The 16,559-nt window shown below is 40.3% G+C and overlaps 1 protein-coding gene across 1 annotated transcript in view; it reads left to right on the forward strand.

Moving 5' to 3' along the window:
* The window catches only part of SETBP1 (SET binding protein 1), a 380,871-nt gene that overhangs the window by 346,444 nt on the left and 17,868 nt on the right, over positions 1-16,559 (forward strand). The window contains exon 5 of the mRNA XM_006144402.3: positions 4,492-4,662. Within this exon, the coding sequence (XP_006144464.2) occupies positions 4,492-4,662 (171 nt within the window). The remainder of the gene's footprint in view (positions 1-4,491; positions 4,663-16,559) is intronic.

Here is a 16,559-nt window from a genome sequence, read left to right on the forward strand (position 1 = left end):
GGGAAATGAGGACCCAACTGGGAGTCAGAGATATAGATCTTACCAGCTGTGTGATTTTAGATAAGTCATATCACCTCTCTGAACCTCCCTTTGCTCATCTAGAAAAGAGGAGTACACAGTAACCATCCCACAATGGTTTGTTTTTTTCATCCTGTATAGAGAAAATGAGAGAAAGTAGATAACTAGCTTTATAAACCTTAGAGGATATACAAATTACTGTAAGGTGAGGCTGGTTTTTATTATCCAAGGTCACAGAGCTCATTAAAGGGATCCTGGGAAAGTAAGCCACCACAGACTCTGCTTTTCCTCCATGACCCCTGTGACCTTGAGCAACCTGGGAAGAGGTAATTGAGCAGCAACTATTACTTTGGAAGAAACAAAATCAAAATATTGAAGCTATTGACTCACCCTTAAGGCAGTAAACAGTGCTTTGGTCTCTGACCTTTTTGCATCCTGGGGCAGTCAATAACTTGGCCGCTAGATGCAGTGCCTGCCACTGATTTTGATTTGGGAGTAGTTTAACCTTGAACTGAGCTCCAAGTAACCAAGGCAACAGGAAGTCAGCTCCTGCATCGAAGGAGTAGGAATCCATAAATCAAGTCCCTAATGCAAACACGGTGTGCAGGTAGAGGTTTGAGGGGATAAGTGGTCTAGGATAAATTACCTTTGAAAATGAGTGACTGTCCCTCGATGGCTACAGCATTGTTCCAAAGACTTTTTTTAAGTTGTCAATAGAGGTCAACAGGTTATACCAGAAGGCTTTTTATATAGGTTTAACTTTTTGTGTTGTTTCCTCTTGGCTCTATCTTTTAATTATGAGCAGATGTTAGATCCACAAACTTATTAGCATTGTTACTTCCTCATGTATAGGTGTGCTGGCCTCCAAGTGCAATCTTTGGTGCACTTGGTCTTATGTTGGGAATTAAGGATGCTCTGAGCATATCAATAAGAGTGCTCTCCAAAAAGTCTGCTTTCAGAATTTGAAACAATGATCGTCTTCCCAGATGAAAGCCACGCTTGCCTTCATTCCTGCCCCCAGTGTAAGCTATGGTGCTATTTCTCAGTAACCCAGCAGAATGAGGCTATATCTGGATTTCTTTACAGTCAACCTCCAGTCTCAGAAATTCCCCTTCCATGAAAAGAGATATTATGCTGGGAAGAAGCTCCAAATGTCCCACTACCTCACCCTCATCCACCGTGGAGCATCAGCAGATACCCGGAATGTAGACTTCCAGTAGCCATCCTGCTTACTGGTGCTGACTCCCACAGAGTAGTCACTCACCCCAGTCTCCTGAGACCTCTGCTCTCAGATACAGTTTTGTGGATTATTAAGTGTTCTTGGATTCACCTTTGTTTAAAGTTTGTCTAATATTCTTGCCTGTGTATGTTATTTCTGGGACTGTTTCATTATCCTTTCAGAACCCAAAAATGACTAAGAAAAAGTCAGGGCTTTTTTGTTTTCAGATTCATTAGATGGCAAGTAGCAAGTGGTGCTATCATCTAGAAAATTCCAAATTATCTAAGGTTTTTAAAAGAGCTAAATAGTGACTATCTGAATTATAGAGTGTTTTAAGTGTCACTTGTTTTTGTAACACATTCTGTGACATGAACAGAATCTGGAGTAGCAAAGGATGGCCAAAAGGGTTCCAATCAGATCACCTTTCATGAAATGATATAGACTGAGACCAATTTGGATTGTGAGGACTTGCGTGAAAATGGGTACAACTAAAAAATCAGTTTGTTCCCATGTGAGAGTTAAATATCCAACTACTAATCCTGCTTATGGCCTTCATCCTGAGTATATCATAAATGAAGCAAAGAATTAGCTCTCTCACATGTGTCCACAGGTACAAAGATTACTTATCAGTGAGTATTTCCAAAAGAGCTGTTATCCTACAGAAGCCACATGGCATAGCTTCCCAGCAGCATGCCACGTGACCTACGCCTGCATCTATCTAAAGGATATCCTTTAGATAGACACTGCCATGGTGGCACAGAGCACCTAAGTGAGCGATTTTCGTTGGACTCATGCTTGCTCCCCCCACTATCAGATTTTTTAGCCATCAGGCACTATGACCTAATAGACCTACATTTTTCACAAACTGTGTTTATTTTCTCAATGGAAGGAAAAAACAAACATTTAATATATATTTGTGGTTTGAAAAATATTAACAATAAAGAAGGCTGGGAGTAAAAGTAAACACTCCCACTTCCTCAGCAGTCTTTCCTCCAAGTAACCACTGTTAACTGTGTGGAAGGATCTCTTTACAGAGGCTTCTGTATGCGTCTTAAATACACAACCTGTTTGTACCTAGTATACCTGCTTATTTATAAGTGGAGAGCACCATACATATTTGTTTCTAGGCTTCTTCCTGGTTTTGCTTTGCAACCTGTATGCCTCAGATTTTGATATTTGTCTATCTCTACCTTCAAAATGCTATGAAATATAAACTCCCAAAAGCATGAGTTGGTGTCATTATTCATGACATTACAAATGGGAGTTTCAGAGACAGAGATAGAGAGCAGGAGGATGTAGTAGAAGATAAATGTCAGCCTGACTTTCTTCCTTAGGTGGTTACAGGTACTTTATCCAGCTGTGATACTGGAGCCTCTCTATTCTCAGCATGAAACATACTGTCAACAGCCTAGGGTCATGGCCATAGCATAACTAGGTAAATCAAGATGAGCTGGATAGAGCATCTGGCTACCTGGAAACCTCTCACTCTGACATTAAAAGTTATATGAGTTTATTTAGTTCTTTCTTCACCCCTTAGAAATGTATTTGTCCCATCTGTAAAATTGAGAACATAGAATTATCCACACTACATGCTTCACAAGGTTGTCACGAGGTTTACATGAAGCCGATCTCACTGTGGTGGTGAGATGTTACTCTGCATGGGGGCTGCATCACTCAGGCTGGTTGAGATGATTAAAAAAAAAAAAAAAAAAAAAAAAGAAGTCAAGGACTACTGGGATTGAGCCAGCAGGTGGGGTGGCGGTTGGGATGCTGGACTCCCATATAGCTGACTGCAGTCCCAGACCTGGCAGCTTGCTTTCTCACTTTCCCTCTCTTCGCTCTCTGGTAGGCATATGTGCCCTGAAACAAATTTAAAAATAATAATAGTGAAGATAAATAAAATCAAACAAATAATTCTTAAGTAAAAAAAAAAAACTACTGGGATAAAGCCCCATTTGTTGTTGCTGTCAGTGTCATATAGCCTACAAATGAAAAAGCTCTAAATAGATAGCTATTGCACATGGACTCAGTCACCTCAGCTTCTGAACTTATGCTTGGATGAGGTGGAGAGACACTTTTTTGTAGCTGGGGATGTAGAAAGTGACCAGTAATTTTGGACCATGTCAAAAAAACCAAAAGAACTGAGCTTTTGCTTGGTGGTGGTAATTGGTTCAGAGGCAGCGGCTGGGTTTAATAATGATAGTAGCAAAAATAGGAATAATAATAATAGTCATCACAATATAGCATGGACTACATGCTAGACACTATTCTCAGCACTTCACGCTGATTGACTTCGTGGATGCTTATAACAATCTGTACCAGATAGTACTATCACCATCCTGTTTATACATTAAGGAAGTGTAAAGCTTGGAGAGGTTGAGTAACTTGCTCTTTATTACAAAGCTGGAAAGTGGCAGAGTCTGGATTCAAGCTCAGGAAACATGGTTCCAGAACAGCTCTTGCAGCTTGTTAGATGGTAAATTTCCAGACATTTGCAGAAGCACCTCACAAGAGTCTTCCCAGGCTTTTCAGCATCAGTACAACACATGATGCTTACTGTACCAGACACTCAAGATCTCCCTTGACGTAGTGACTGCTTACAGACCACTCCTTACAGTTAACATTTGCATCAGGTGACCTTTTGTGTGGGGTCATGTTCATTCCCCAGTCATGACTTAGAGTATGCTCTTCTTAGCAGAAAAATTACTCTTTCTCACCCTTGTTGTTCTAGCAGAGTATCTGTAAGGCCATCCCTCACCTCTTCCCACACTGCTCTCTATATCCTTAGAATTCCCAGATCTCCTAAAAGTAGTAACATACAACCCTACAAGTACTTCTTGCTTAGTTTTATCTCCCCAGCTACATGACATGAGTACTCTTGCCAGGTCGCTAACCATTTCTACACCCTGAAAACCCCTTCTTGCCTCAAATGGCACAGACTCTAGATGATCTTGTTGATCCTCAGAAAGCAAAAGGGTGCTTGATGGATTATTAGTGCTGCCTCATTAACCAGATGCCCTTACCCCACTTCCAGGCAGCCAGCCTAGAATGCCATCTCTCCTAATCTTGGCCACAGAGCCAAAATCTAGTCATGGCTCTTTTTTTTTTTTTTTTTAAACAGTCTAAAATTTAATTCTTTCACTGAGAGGAAGTCAAATCATTAAATCATTTCTTCAAACCACTTTCAGATTTTAGGTTGCCTGTCTTCCTTTTCCTTTAAAGTAACTGTAGGCTTTGGGGTTTTTATTTTTTAGGGATGCCAAGTCCCCACTTAAAAGTGGACCAGACAGCAGTGCACAGTAAAAGTGAGGGCTCAGCGTCCGCCATGATGACCAGGAAGAAGCCAGCTGCGGTTGACAGTGTTGCAATCCCACCGTCCCCAGTGTTGTCTCTCCTTGCTGCATCCGCAGCAACCTCAGATGCAGGTGAGTACTTTTCAGATGCTTTGTGCTCACTCCAGGGAAGATGGTTATGGAGAAAGCTCACTAGAATGGTTTCATCCAATACAGGTAAGAGTTCTTAGTTAGCTGAACTCATGTAGCCACAGAGCATGAGAGCTATTTCAGCACTGAGTCTTTCAAGTATGAGGATCTATGAGAAAGAAAGATCACCTTGGAACCTGGAGGAAAGGGTACTCTGAAAAGCATTCCAGTTTATCCTAATACTGCTCCAGTGAGTAGCAACTAAATGATACTACTACTGATAATATTAATCACTTTATCAAACCTTAAGAACTGCTAATTTCTGCCTCAAGAGCATTATGTATATAATCTCATGTAACTCCTAAAAGAACTCCGTGAAATAAATATGTGTAGCCTCATTTTCCAAACAGGAAGCAAAGAGTAAGGAGATAACCCTCAGGAGCCTGTGGACAGTCAGGACTCTGAGACCCATCTTGTCGCTCAGTGCATTGTACTTCCTCTCTTGCTCATAAGGGTTGAAAGACAGAATTACTGGATTCCCTGAGATCTTGATTCATTCTACTCCAAGATTTCAAGAAATCCTTAATAGTCCTCAGAGTCCTCACCAGAGGTCAATGAAATATGAACTTCTGTTCTGATGTCCTGAGTTCTCCTCAACCTGCCCCACCCAGTTCTGCTCTCCCTACTGCCTACGGTATCTCCCACAAGCCTTTGTGCCAGTCCTCATTTTACCAAGCTCATCCCTGGCACCAGGAAAGCAAATTTTGGATTTGGCTTAGCATTGGTATTTGGGGATGGCCTTACTCAATTCTTATTCATACCCTAAAGATTTTCCGGGCCAAACCAATCATAGCTCCTCCTAATACCCATAATATCCAATGTTTCAACTGTGTATTTGCCACCTTTCATTGAGGTTTTTAAATGTTTTCCATTTGGGGCCAACAGATTTTATGGTGGTTAAGGTTGCTGGATTCCCACATGGCCAGCTGTGGTTGAAGTCCCAGACCCAGCAACTTGAAAATTTTGTCAGTTGCATGTGTGTGCATGCCCATGACCCTAACAGGACAATGGAGAAGGGATTTTGGCATGGCCACCACCCCACAGGGGGTGTGATTCCTCACTTTTCCTCTCTGTCTCTCTCCTCTCTGTTGAGTGCAAGCACTGGCTGAGCTGATTAGAGTCCATGACATAGATTTTTGCTACCTTCATGGTATTGCAAGATGATGGCACATTCCATAATCTCTTGTATAATTAAATTGGTAAGTGTGGTAAACATATTGCAGTATTTAGAATTGCCTAATATGATTAGAAGACCAAGAAGAGACCCATTATGCATATTCACTCCAAAAAGAAATACATGGAATGACTTCTTAAATTGAATTGAGCAAAATTAATGAGATGTTTCATGATAAAAGGTGTTTATATCATAAAACAAGTGTAGATAATGCTTCTTTGAACCTGCCTTCTTCCTGCCTGAATCTTTAGAGCCTTTAATCAACTAATGTGTGTTGTAAAGTTCTGGGAAGGAGAGAATTCCACAGTCTTATTTTACTATACAATCCATTTTTCTGGGATTAGCTCTTACTATCTCTTGGAAGTGATATTCTTCCCAGTCATGCAAGTCTTACTTTAAAGGAATGGGGTGGTTTTTCAGATATGACCAGAAATCTTAACACCTTTCACAAACACAGTGTGTGAATGATGCCAGGAAGGAGGACAAGAAGAAAGTAAAGGAGAGAAAGTCACAGGAAAGGGGAAACGGCTACTCTGAAGCTTGCTGGATCAGTAGCCACTTTGTGGAAGGGTGTCTAAGCAGAGGGAGCTTTATGGGCAGAGTCCTGAAAATGGAAACCAGTGCTGTGCCTGAAACTCAAGGAAGACTTAGCTTGTCTGAGCAGAAGATTTGAACTGCAGTCTGCACTACCCACCCAGATAATTGCTTATTCAACCTTGTCAGTTAAGCACCAGGGACCTCCCTTTACGATTCAAAAATTAGCCTGTGTGTTTCTGCCTTTGCTTGCCAAGCACAGATACTTCCCAGGGGCAAGAGACAGGTGGTTTCCCCATTTTTTTCTCCTGTATTCTTTCCATTCAATGTGAGAGAACCCATTCTTGGGATCATATACTTATGTGAGCTTGCAAATATATGTCCAGTAAGTAATTTACAAATAAGCCAAATGGGCTGTAGAATCAGGTGGGTATTAAACTTTTAAACCTGCCTCTCTGGTAATCAGAGCTGAGCCAAAACTCTCTTGTTTCAGGATGCAGCAGTGGGCTGGGGGTTTTTTGGCAGTACTTAAAAATGAGACTCTCATGAGAATTTCACAGGTTTGGTCCATTTCCGGATCTCAGGCTGCCGAGCAGAACTTTGTGGGGGGAAGCAGGCCAGAGATCTACCCCAGGTGCTGGAAGCCAGATCTTCCTGAGAGTTCACTTCCCACAGAAAATTAGCTTTTCACAAACCTGAGAGAGTTAGGAACACACAGGCTGGGCCTGTGTCCAGTGCTCTGTTTCATGTGAGGAAACTGATGCTCCCAAGATTCAGAGATTTGCCGGAGGTCACACAATTGGATTGGAAACCAAATTTCCTGATTTACTGCCTGATTTCCAATGGAATCCCACTTCTGCCGTAAGCCCAATATGAGCAATAGCAGATTTTATTCTCCTTAACCATGGACTCCTACTTCCTTTAGAGAACAGTAAGTGAAACTCATAATTTGATGAAGTGGACAGCCTTAACCAAGGCCGAGCAAATACTAGGCAGTTAATAGCTTCTGGGTTTGATTTCATTTAATTGGATGCTCGTGTAATTGTCATATATGTTTCTGACGAGACAACTCACTTGATTTTTATTCTTTAGAATGTCTGTCTTCATCTTTCATATAAGCAGAGTAATTTAGAGTTACTTTTATCTGTATACAGAAGTCACTGTATTTTCTAATAGGTTATCATTTCCACAGAATAGTTTGGGAGACTCAGATCTTCCTGGGGGGTGGGGGGAGGAAGAGGATAGAAGACTAAGTGGCTTGTAAAGCAAAATTAAGTAATTATTTAGGTATGACACTATTAAAATAATTCAATTTATTAGAAATTATTTTTATTTAAAAATAATAGGTGCTAAAGTATCTAGCATGGTTTTGGACAAATAGCAGATGTTCTGTAAAGAATCACAGAGTAAGGTGAATGGTTGAGAAGCAGTAACAGTGTGCTTATACAGTGCTTAACATGATGTGAGACGTCTGATAGAAACATAGTCTTGGAACTACTTCACAGTCAAATGGAAAACAGTCAACAGATACATTTTTTTCCCACAAATCATGAATATATTTAACACCAAGTTATTGAATCTACCATTTTTATTCTAAACAAATTTTAGACTTAAAAGTTGCAAAAATAGTACAAAGAGTCCTCTTACAAACCTCACTCACTTTTCCTAGTGTTGACATCTTACTTAACCACAGTGTAATTATCAAGAACAGGAAATTACCATTAGGACATTATTAACTGAACAACAAAAATTATTTGAGTTTCACCAGTTTTTCATCTAATGTCCTTTTTTCTATTTCAATATCTTATCCTAGATCTAATTTTGCATGTAGTTATTATTTCTCCACAGTCTCCTCCATCTGTAAATAACAGTTCAGTTTTTCTATCTTTCGTGATCGGGACACCTTTGAAAAGAACTGATCAGTTATTCTGTAGAATGTTCATTTGGGGTTGTTTGATGTTTCAAACAATTGGAGTGAACTTATGTGTTTTGGGGAGAATGCATTATATCAAGGGACTCGTGATTTTGACATGTTTTGTTACTGGTGATATTTACCTAGATCATTTGGCAATGCCATTTTAATACAAAAGAAGGAAAGTGCAACAGATACATTTTAGGTTGTTGTAAATATTTGCCAAAAAATTAATCAGTCTACAGTCTTACTGGTACTTTTTCAAACTGGGAATCTTGGTATGGGAGTGAAAAAAGGAATGTTTCCTACCTTATTGTGTAACATTGCAATATTATAGAAATCGTGCTAGTCAGAGGTTTAAAAATGCCTTTTCCCATGTGTAAGTGTGGGTGTATACTCACACACATGTGCACAAAAAAAGGAACACCCCATTTTTTTTTTGAGGCAGCTTTTTAGCTTCTCAAAGTCCAGGAGTCATGCTGATAATGAAGTTATTGATTTATAGGAGGGGCGTAGAGGAGATGCAGGAGAGGGTGGCTGCCTGGGAACATGTCAGTTTGTGAGCTACTGGGAGGAAAGAAGGGCAGTGGCTGCCACTGGTGCTCAAGCAGGTCAGCCTTCGTGATCAAACTGCTCAATAGCTATTGATCAGCTGCAGTCCCCTGGCACAGCAAAGGCGGTCTGATTCTAGGGAGCACTGCATCATTATTGTGAGTAATTAGGGCTAATGCAGTAAAAGCTTCAATAAAGTTTGCTCAAAGTGATACATAATTTGAAACAACTTCTATTGCAGTAACCCAATAATGATTTAATAATCGTATCAGATAATCCTGAATAAACCAGGCTAATTTTTCTGATCTTCCTCATATTGAACTAACTTCTCAAAGATGACTTTATTAATAAGGACAGCCCAAATAGTGATTAAACATCAAGAAAACAAATATCTTCTATGTTACACTGCTGAAAATCTAGACTAGGAATAACAGCAGAACAAGAGCAAGTTGAACATTCTTAATGCGAAAATCCAAAATCTGAAACTTTTCAAGCACTGCTATGATGTCAGGAGTGTTAAATTCTACACCTGATCTCATAATAGGTCACAGATGAAACACTGCAAATACCAAAATATCACATAAAATTAGCATCAGGTTGTATGTCCAAAGTGTATATTAAACGTAAATGAATTTGGTGTTTAGACTTGGATCCCATACCTTTATGTCTTTATGCAGATGCCAATACTGAAAATCTGGAAAAATTTTAAAAATTCTAAACACTTCTGGTCCCAGGAATTTCAGATAAGAGATGCTCAACCTGTATATCTTTCTTGTTCTCTCTCTTTCTCACACACATACACATGCACATGTGCATATACACTGATTTTTCTCCCATCTTCAGAGAAAAAAGCCAAAAAGCCACGTCTCAGGGACACTATCACTAAATCTGCATTGCTCGAGGTGTAGCACCATTAGCAATAACACAGTGAGCATACTGCTTGGTTTCTATCTGTTTCACATCAAAGCTAATCCATTATCCCCTCAAACTATGTATTCTGTCTTGTTTAAAAGTACCAGAGTCCACGAGTAAGTGAAAACATTTAAATTTCATAAGCCTATTAAGTTTGGGGGCATATCACATCTCATGACAGAGACAGATATTAGATCATTTAGTTATTAACCAAACTATCAGCCCAATCAAACCTGACTATTCCTGTAATCAAGATGCAAAACCTTAGGCTTGAAAAATTAATTCCCTTTACAAATAATAGTGTGAATTCTTCATTCTAATGGACTCGGAATGAGATGCAATAATCTAGTAGCCAGAACAAAATGATCTCTAGCTCCCAAATTCCATGATGTCTGATTTTTCTCTTGGCCAACTGCCATCTATGGGGAGTATTCCAGAATATCAAAAATATTCGGATGCTAAAAAGCAATAAACTGCAATTTAAGAATTACAGAATTATTTACTTAAGTTGCGTTTTGTCTTGTGTGATATTATGATCTAAAGCTCTTAACCAAAGGCACAGAAAAAGTCTTATCTTGGGATCAGCAGTTAGTGTAATGGCTATGTCGCTGGATTCCCATGTAGTCGACCACGGTTCGAGTCCTGGACCCGGTGGCTTAAAACTCACGCGGGGCGCGTGTGCATGCATGCCCAAGATCCCAAGAGAAGTATGGAGGAGAAGGGATTGCAGTGTGGCCATCTCCCCTGGGGGGTGTTTTCTCGCTTTCTGTCTCTTTTTCTCTCTGTCTGGCAAGCGCATGCACCCTACAGCAAAAACCTCTCCCCCGCAAAAAAGTCTTACCATTCAAAAAAATAAGTAAGTAAACAAAAAATAATCTTATCTTTCAAAAAAATAAGTAAGTAAACAAAAAATAAAGCAAATAAATGTGCAAGTTAATAGGATTTGGAGCATCCGAGGACCTTATATACATACACTGAGGATGTCTTCAAATTGTAAAATAAATTCCTACAAACCCAAACTAACCACTTAAAATACACATAGAAAACCTTCCCCAAAAAGATCCACAGAAAATAAAACTTAATTTAAAAACAATCATTCAGGTCATCTGCAAATTACTTCCTTTATGTGTGAAATCACAGACTGAGTCTGATTGCCTAGAAAGCTCTGAAGAATATAGCAAGCTCATGTAAAGTTCCAGTCTCCTCAGCTCTGGGCTATAAAGGGACCCAGCCGAGTTAGAAACTGCTTTGCTTCTTTAAAGACTCCATTAAACCCCCCAAAACTTTCTACAACCCCCCCAAGGATTATTGTTACTTTACTCCAAAGGGAGAAGTAAGCTCTTTGCTGATTTGCTCTTTGCTTATTTAATGTGGAAATTCTGGAACACCTGAATCAGTCCTAAGGCCAAAGCTACAAACATCCCAGAGAAGCACCAAATTCTCCAGAATCTGGACCCTAACTTCTCTTCCACCTTCATCTCCCTGGAAGGTTTTTTTTTTTTTTTTTTTTTTTTAAGAGAGAGAGATTTTTGTCATTGGGTGCATGTGTTCGTCGAGATGCAGAGAGAAACAGAGATACAGAAAGTGAGAAATTACCCCCCTGGGGGGATGGCCATGTCACAATCCCTTCTCCTCTCAGGATCTTGGACATGCACATGCACCCCTGGTATGAGGTTTAAGTCACCAGATTTGGACCTTGAACCATGGTCAACTACATGAGAGTCCAGCGACGTAACCATCACGCCATCTGCGGGTCCCCTCCCTGGAAGTTGGGGGTTTCCACTGTCAGAATATAACTTTCAAAAACCCAAAACTAACTGCAAAAATTGATTCAGCTCTTTAATGAGGAAGACAGCATGTGGTAAAGCTAGTCCAGAGGAGAACTAGAGGAGCAGGGCATTACAGGAATACAGGCATTGGAAAAGGTATGTCATGCAAAATTGTTCAGTTACTGTTTTAATACCCAATAAAACCATAACCTTTGGGTTTATCTTTTCTACCTGTCAAAAATCAACTGCAGCTTTGCTGGGCAAAAATCCACAAGCTAACATAGGAGCTGCCAAATTCTGGGCCTTTAATCAGTAGTTGACAGCAAGGCCAACAAGGGCACCTTCCCCTAGATAATTAATAATTTTGGGGCGGGCCATAAAGGATATACACCTTTCTATTTATTTGAGTTCTAAGTTTTGGCTTTTTTTTTTCTTTCACCACACACAGGCCATGAAATACTCCAGTTAAATGCATATGTTCTTCTTCATATTGCCCGCTTTATAGTCTCAGCACTGCACTTATCATCTACATGATCTTTGACCTCAGTGTTCAAGTCTGTAAAATTGGGGCAAAAACACCTACCAGTCAGATGATGGAGGTGAAGAATAAATGAAATAACCCTTGTGAAAATCTTAGCAGAGTACTTGACACATAGTAAGAGTTGAGCAAACAGGTACTATTATCACTGTTGTTATTGTTATTACTGTTGTCAGTGTGTTTGTTCTGCCCTGGAATGTCTTTCTTTCCTGTAACCACCCCACATACCCATTAGAAAGCTAACACATGAATATTCTTCAAGACTCAGCATAGGTGCTTTCAGCTCAAAGAAGTCTTTCCTGACATCCCTTTTGAGAACCACTCCAAGGTCAAGTTGGATGCCTTAGCCTCGGTATTTCTCTGTAAACATACTGGGCACCAATCGCTACTTTTAATACAGTGTCTGTGTTCATACCTGTGCTTGACATGAGACTAGAAAATCACACATCTTCAGCAGTCAGGCTTGCTCAGCTTTAAATCACCAACACCTAGCACCAATGTGTGTAACGATAGGTACTAATTAAATATTGGCCACAATGCATGGGACAACTGTTTTCGACACAAAAGCATTGACTTCATGAAAACATACATTCTAGCACTGTGTTCATTAGAAATGAGAGAGAATGATTTACTTTTACTTTCCACAGCAGCACCAGAAATAGCAAACCATCCCAAGTATGTTCAGCAGAGGAAGTGATCTGGGAGGGAGTTCAGGGTCTCCAACCTCCTTTGTGCAATAATGGCAACCCCATCTCTGGTTAGTCCACCAGGGTATCTTATGGGGAATATTGTTTTCAAGTTAAAGAGCCAGCTTAGATGATATTGAATATGCAAAACTACTGTCGGTGTTTATTCATAGAAGAGGAAGGGAAAGTGCACACAGCAGAGGGCCTTCCTTTACTTAGAATGTCTATGGGATTTTCAGGACGGGCCACTTGATTGAAGGCAAGATGTCCAGAGATCCACCTAAGCTGCACTTTAAATATTTTATGTGGAATAAGTCTTGCATTGTGGGGAAAGTTTGGTTTCTCTAGGACAGCGGACACTTCCTATTCAGGACTTGTCTTACTCAACAAGTCCTGGATACCCCAGGAATTCTCAGAGCTTTGGGATACAGGGAATGAAAATAAGAAATGCTAAAGCCCTACTGTCGAACAACTCCTAATGATATTTAGATGTCAAGAACCATGTGCAGTGCCTAGCAGATACTTATTAAATATGTCTGGATTTAATTTAACTAATTATTTTCTCTCCAGAGCTGAGATTTGAAGAAAGACAGAAGGTTTAATGACAGGTTTGAAAGTGCTATATCTGTAAGAAGTTTAACTCAATTTATCTTCTCTGAATGCTTCATACAGATTACACTCCCAGCCACCTAGTGCCACAGTCAGACCCTCTTAAAAATAGAGTAATGATAATAATACATTTTATCTTCTTCCCAGTGATAGTATCATTCACACCTCCATTGAAGCCCAGTGGGAGGTTTGGCTGTGAGGCATCATTCGCAGGGGGAGTCAGGTGCGATTATTGTAATAAGGACTCCACACTCGGGCGAAATGTGGAAAAGAAACCTCCCATACGTGAAGCGATTTCTATTAAGATACTTATTTTATATCAAATATTCAAGCTTCTCTTTCTAAATGTGAGAGAATGAAAGGAGACTCTTCCAGGGGCAGATTTTATGCAGCAAAGAAGGAAAGGGCACAAATATTTTATGATCAGTTTTGAGATGAAAGTACAATACCTGCCTTGCTCACTGGGTCTTTCCATTTCCAGAAGTCTAATTAGATTGTTGGCTTAATGGTGGTGAGATAATTTAGTGGCAACTGAAGGCAACTGTGTTAATGAGAAGGGGGCACACTGCTTTGGGTTTTCCTGTAATTAATGGAGAGTTTTTGAAAAACTTCTTGGTTCCAGTGAAGTTGGCATGGTGAGCCCAGCTGTTGAGAAGTGTGGGGGTGGAGGGGGCAAAGTCTTTCCTGCTTATTGCTGGAGAAATGGCCTCAGGCAGCGTGGAAGAACTGTGTAATGACTGCCATTAAGAATGATATTGAGTGGTCCAGGCAAGCTGTAGTCAGCCTCAGAGAGCAGGGAGACAGAGAAAGAGAAGGAGAGGAGGGGGGGATAAAGGATAGTGAGACAGATGTGACAAAGTGCAGAAGAAAGAAGGAGAGGGAGAGAGTGAGAAAGAGAGAGCAAGAGAGATGACTCACCCATCTATCTTCTCCATTCTATCCCTGGGAGACACTGGCAGAAACTCAGTGCCTCCACGCAAGGAGTCTCTCCTCTTTCTGCTTAAACCAGAATAGACTAGACAAAACTGGAGTAGAAGAGACTTAAAGGGACCTTTGCCAGCCCCTCCATGTGGCAGATGAGAAAATTGAGCCAAGAAAGGTCAAAATATCACCTGACCAGGAATTAGAATACCTGGACTCTTTTTTGTCACTATATCAAGGTAAAGTAAAAACTGGATTTGGAATTCAAGGATTAGGGTCATTATACAGGCTGCAGTACTGATTAGCTCATTCCCTTAGGTAAGTCACTAAAGAGTCATTGAAATGTTTGTGTCTGTTTCCTCATCAGTGAAATGGGAAAATAATTTCTGTCTTTTTGATACTGTCAAGATAGAAGTAAAATTGGGAACCAGCAGTTAGCATAATGGCTATGTCACTGGACTCCCACGTAGTTGACTGCGGTTCGCGTCCCGGACCCAGAAGGGGGCACACTGCTTTGGGTTTTCCTGTAATTAATGGAGAGTTTTTGAAAAACTTCTTGGTTCCAGTGAAGTTGGCATGGTGAGCCCAGCTGTTGAGAAGTGTGGGGGTGGAGGGGGCAAAGTCTTTCCTGCTTATTGCTGGAGAAATGGCCTCAGGCAGCGTGGAAGAACTGTGTAATGACTGCCATTAAGAATGATATTGAGTGGTCCAGGCAAGCTGTAGTCAGCCTCAGAGAGCAGGGAGACAGAGAAAGAGAAGGAGAGGAGGGGGGGATAAAGGATAGTGAGACAGATGTGACAAAGTGCAGAAGAAAGAAGGAGAGGGAGAGAGTGAGAAAGAGAGAGCAAGAGAGATGACTCACCCATCTATCTTCTCCATTCTATCCCTGGGAGACACTGGCAGAAACTCAGTGCCTCCACGCAAGGAGTCTCTCCTCTTTCTGCTTAAACCAGAATAGACTAGACAAAACTGGAGTAGAAGAGACTTAAAGGGACCTTTGCCAGCCCCTCCATGTGGCAGATGAGAAAATTGAGCCAAGAAAGGTCAAAATATCACCTGACCAGGAATTAGAATACCTGGACTCTTTTTTGTCACTATATCAAGGTAAAGTAAAAACTGGATTTGGAATTCAAGGATTAGGGTCATTATACAGGCTGCAGTACTGATTAGCTCATTCCCTTAGGTAAGTCACTAAAGAGTCATTGAAATGTTTGTGTCTGTTTCCTCATCAGTGAAATGGGAAAATAATTTCTGTCTTTTTGATACTGTCAAGATAGAAGTAAAATTGGGAACCAGCAGTTAGCATAATGGCTATGTCACTGGACTCCCACGTAGTTGACTGCGGTTCGCGTCCCGGACCCAATAGCTTAAAACTCACGCCGGGCGCCTGTGCGTGCCCAAGATCCTGAGAGGAGAATGGAGGAGAAGGGATTGCAGCGTGACCATCCCCCCTGGGGGGGTGATTTCTCGCTTTCTGTCTCTATGTCTCTCTCTGTCTGTCTGGCGAGCGCACGCGCCCTATAGCAAAAACCTCTCCAAAAATAAAAATAAAAATAAAAAGATAGAAGTAAAATAGCAAACACCAAATACACAGACAAAACTTTATAAGTATTGTATAAAGTAAAAAATGAAGTCATCTCATATCATGATTAATCTTAAGTCATGTTTAGTCATATTTTGACTCAGAACATAATCTCCATTAACCACCCTTTAGAAAATTATTTTTATTCTCACTCTGTCTTTCAAATACCCTTATCTCAGGGCTCAGACCAAGCCCCTATCCTTCAGGGTTTTAGCGGCTCTACCAAGCTGGTCTTACTTAAATGTCTATAAAGCTTTGTTACAAATTATCAAATATTTTAAAACATTTTCCATTCTGCACACAATCCAAAAAATTATATATGCAAGTATAAGATAAGCCCCGCCCTACTGTAGCTTTCACACTCTTGGGAAAGACTTGACTAAAACATGAGATGACGAAATAACATTCTTGAATAGATTTAAATAACAATCTGAGATGCTAAGAGAGCTATTGTTCTGGAGTTGATTAGTCATTGATTTCCAACTGAACAGGTATAATATTATGGGAATTGTGAGGACAGTAAAATGATTTTGGAAGAGAAGAGTTGAGTTTCTTTCTTTGGTTTTTTTTTTATTTTTAGAATTACTTATTTAATTTTATTTATTCATTCATTAATTTTAATTTGACCAGAGAGGGAGGGAAAGCGAGAGG

The sequence above is a fragment of the Tupaia chinensis genome, unplaced genomic scaffold, assembly GCF_000334495.1.
Source record: "Tupaia chinensis unplaced genomic scaffold, TupChi_1.0 Scaffold000119_1, whole genome shotgun sequence".
Taxonomy (NCBI): domain Eukaryota; kingdom Metazoa; phylum Chordata; class Mammalia; order Scandentia; family Tupaiidae; genus Tupaia; species Tupaia belangeri.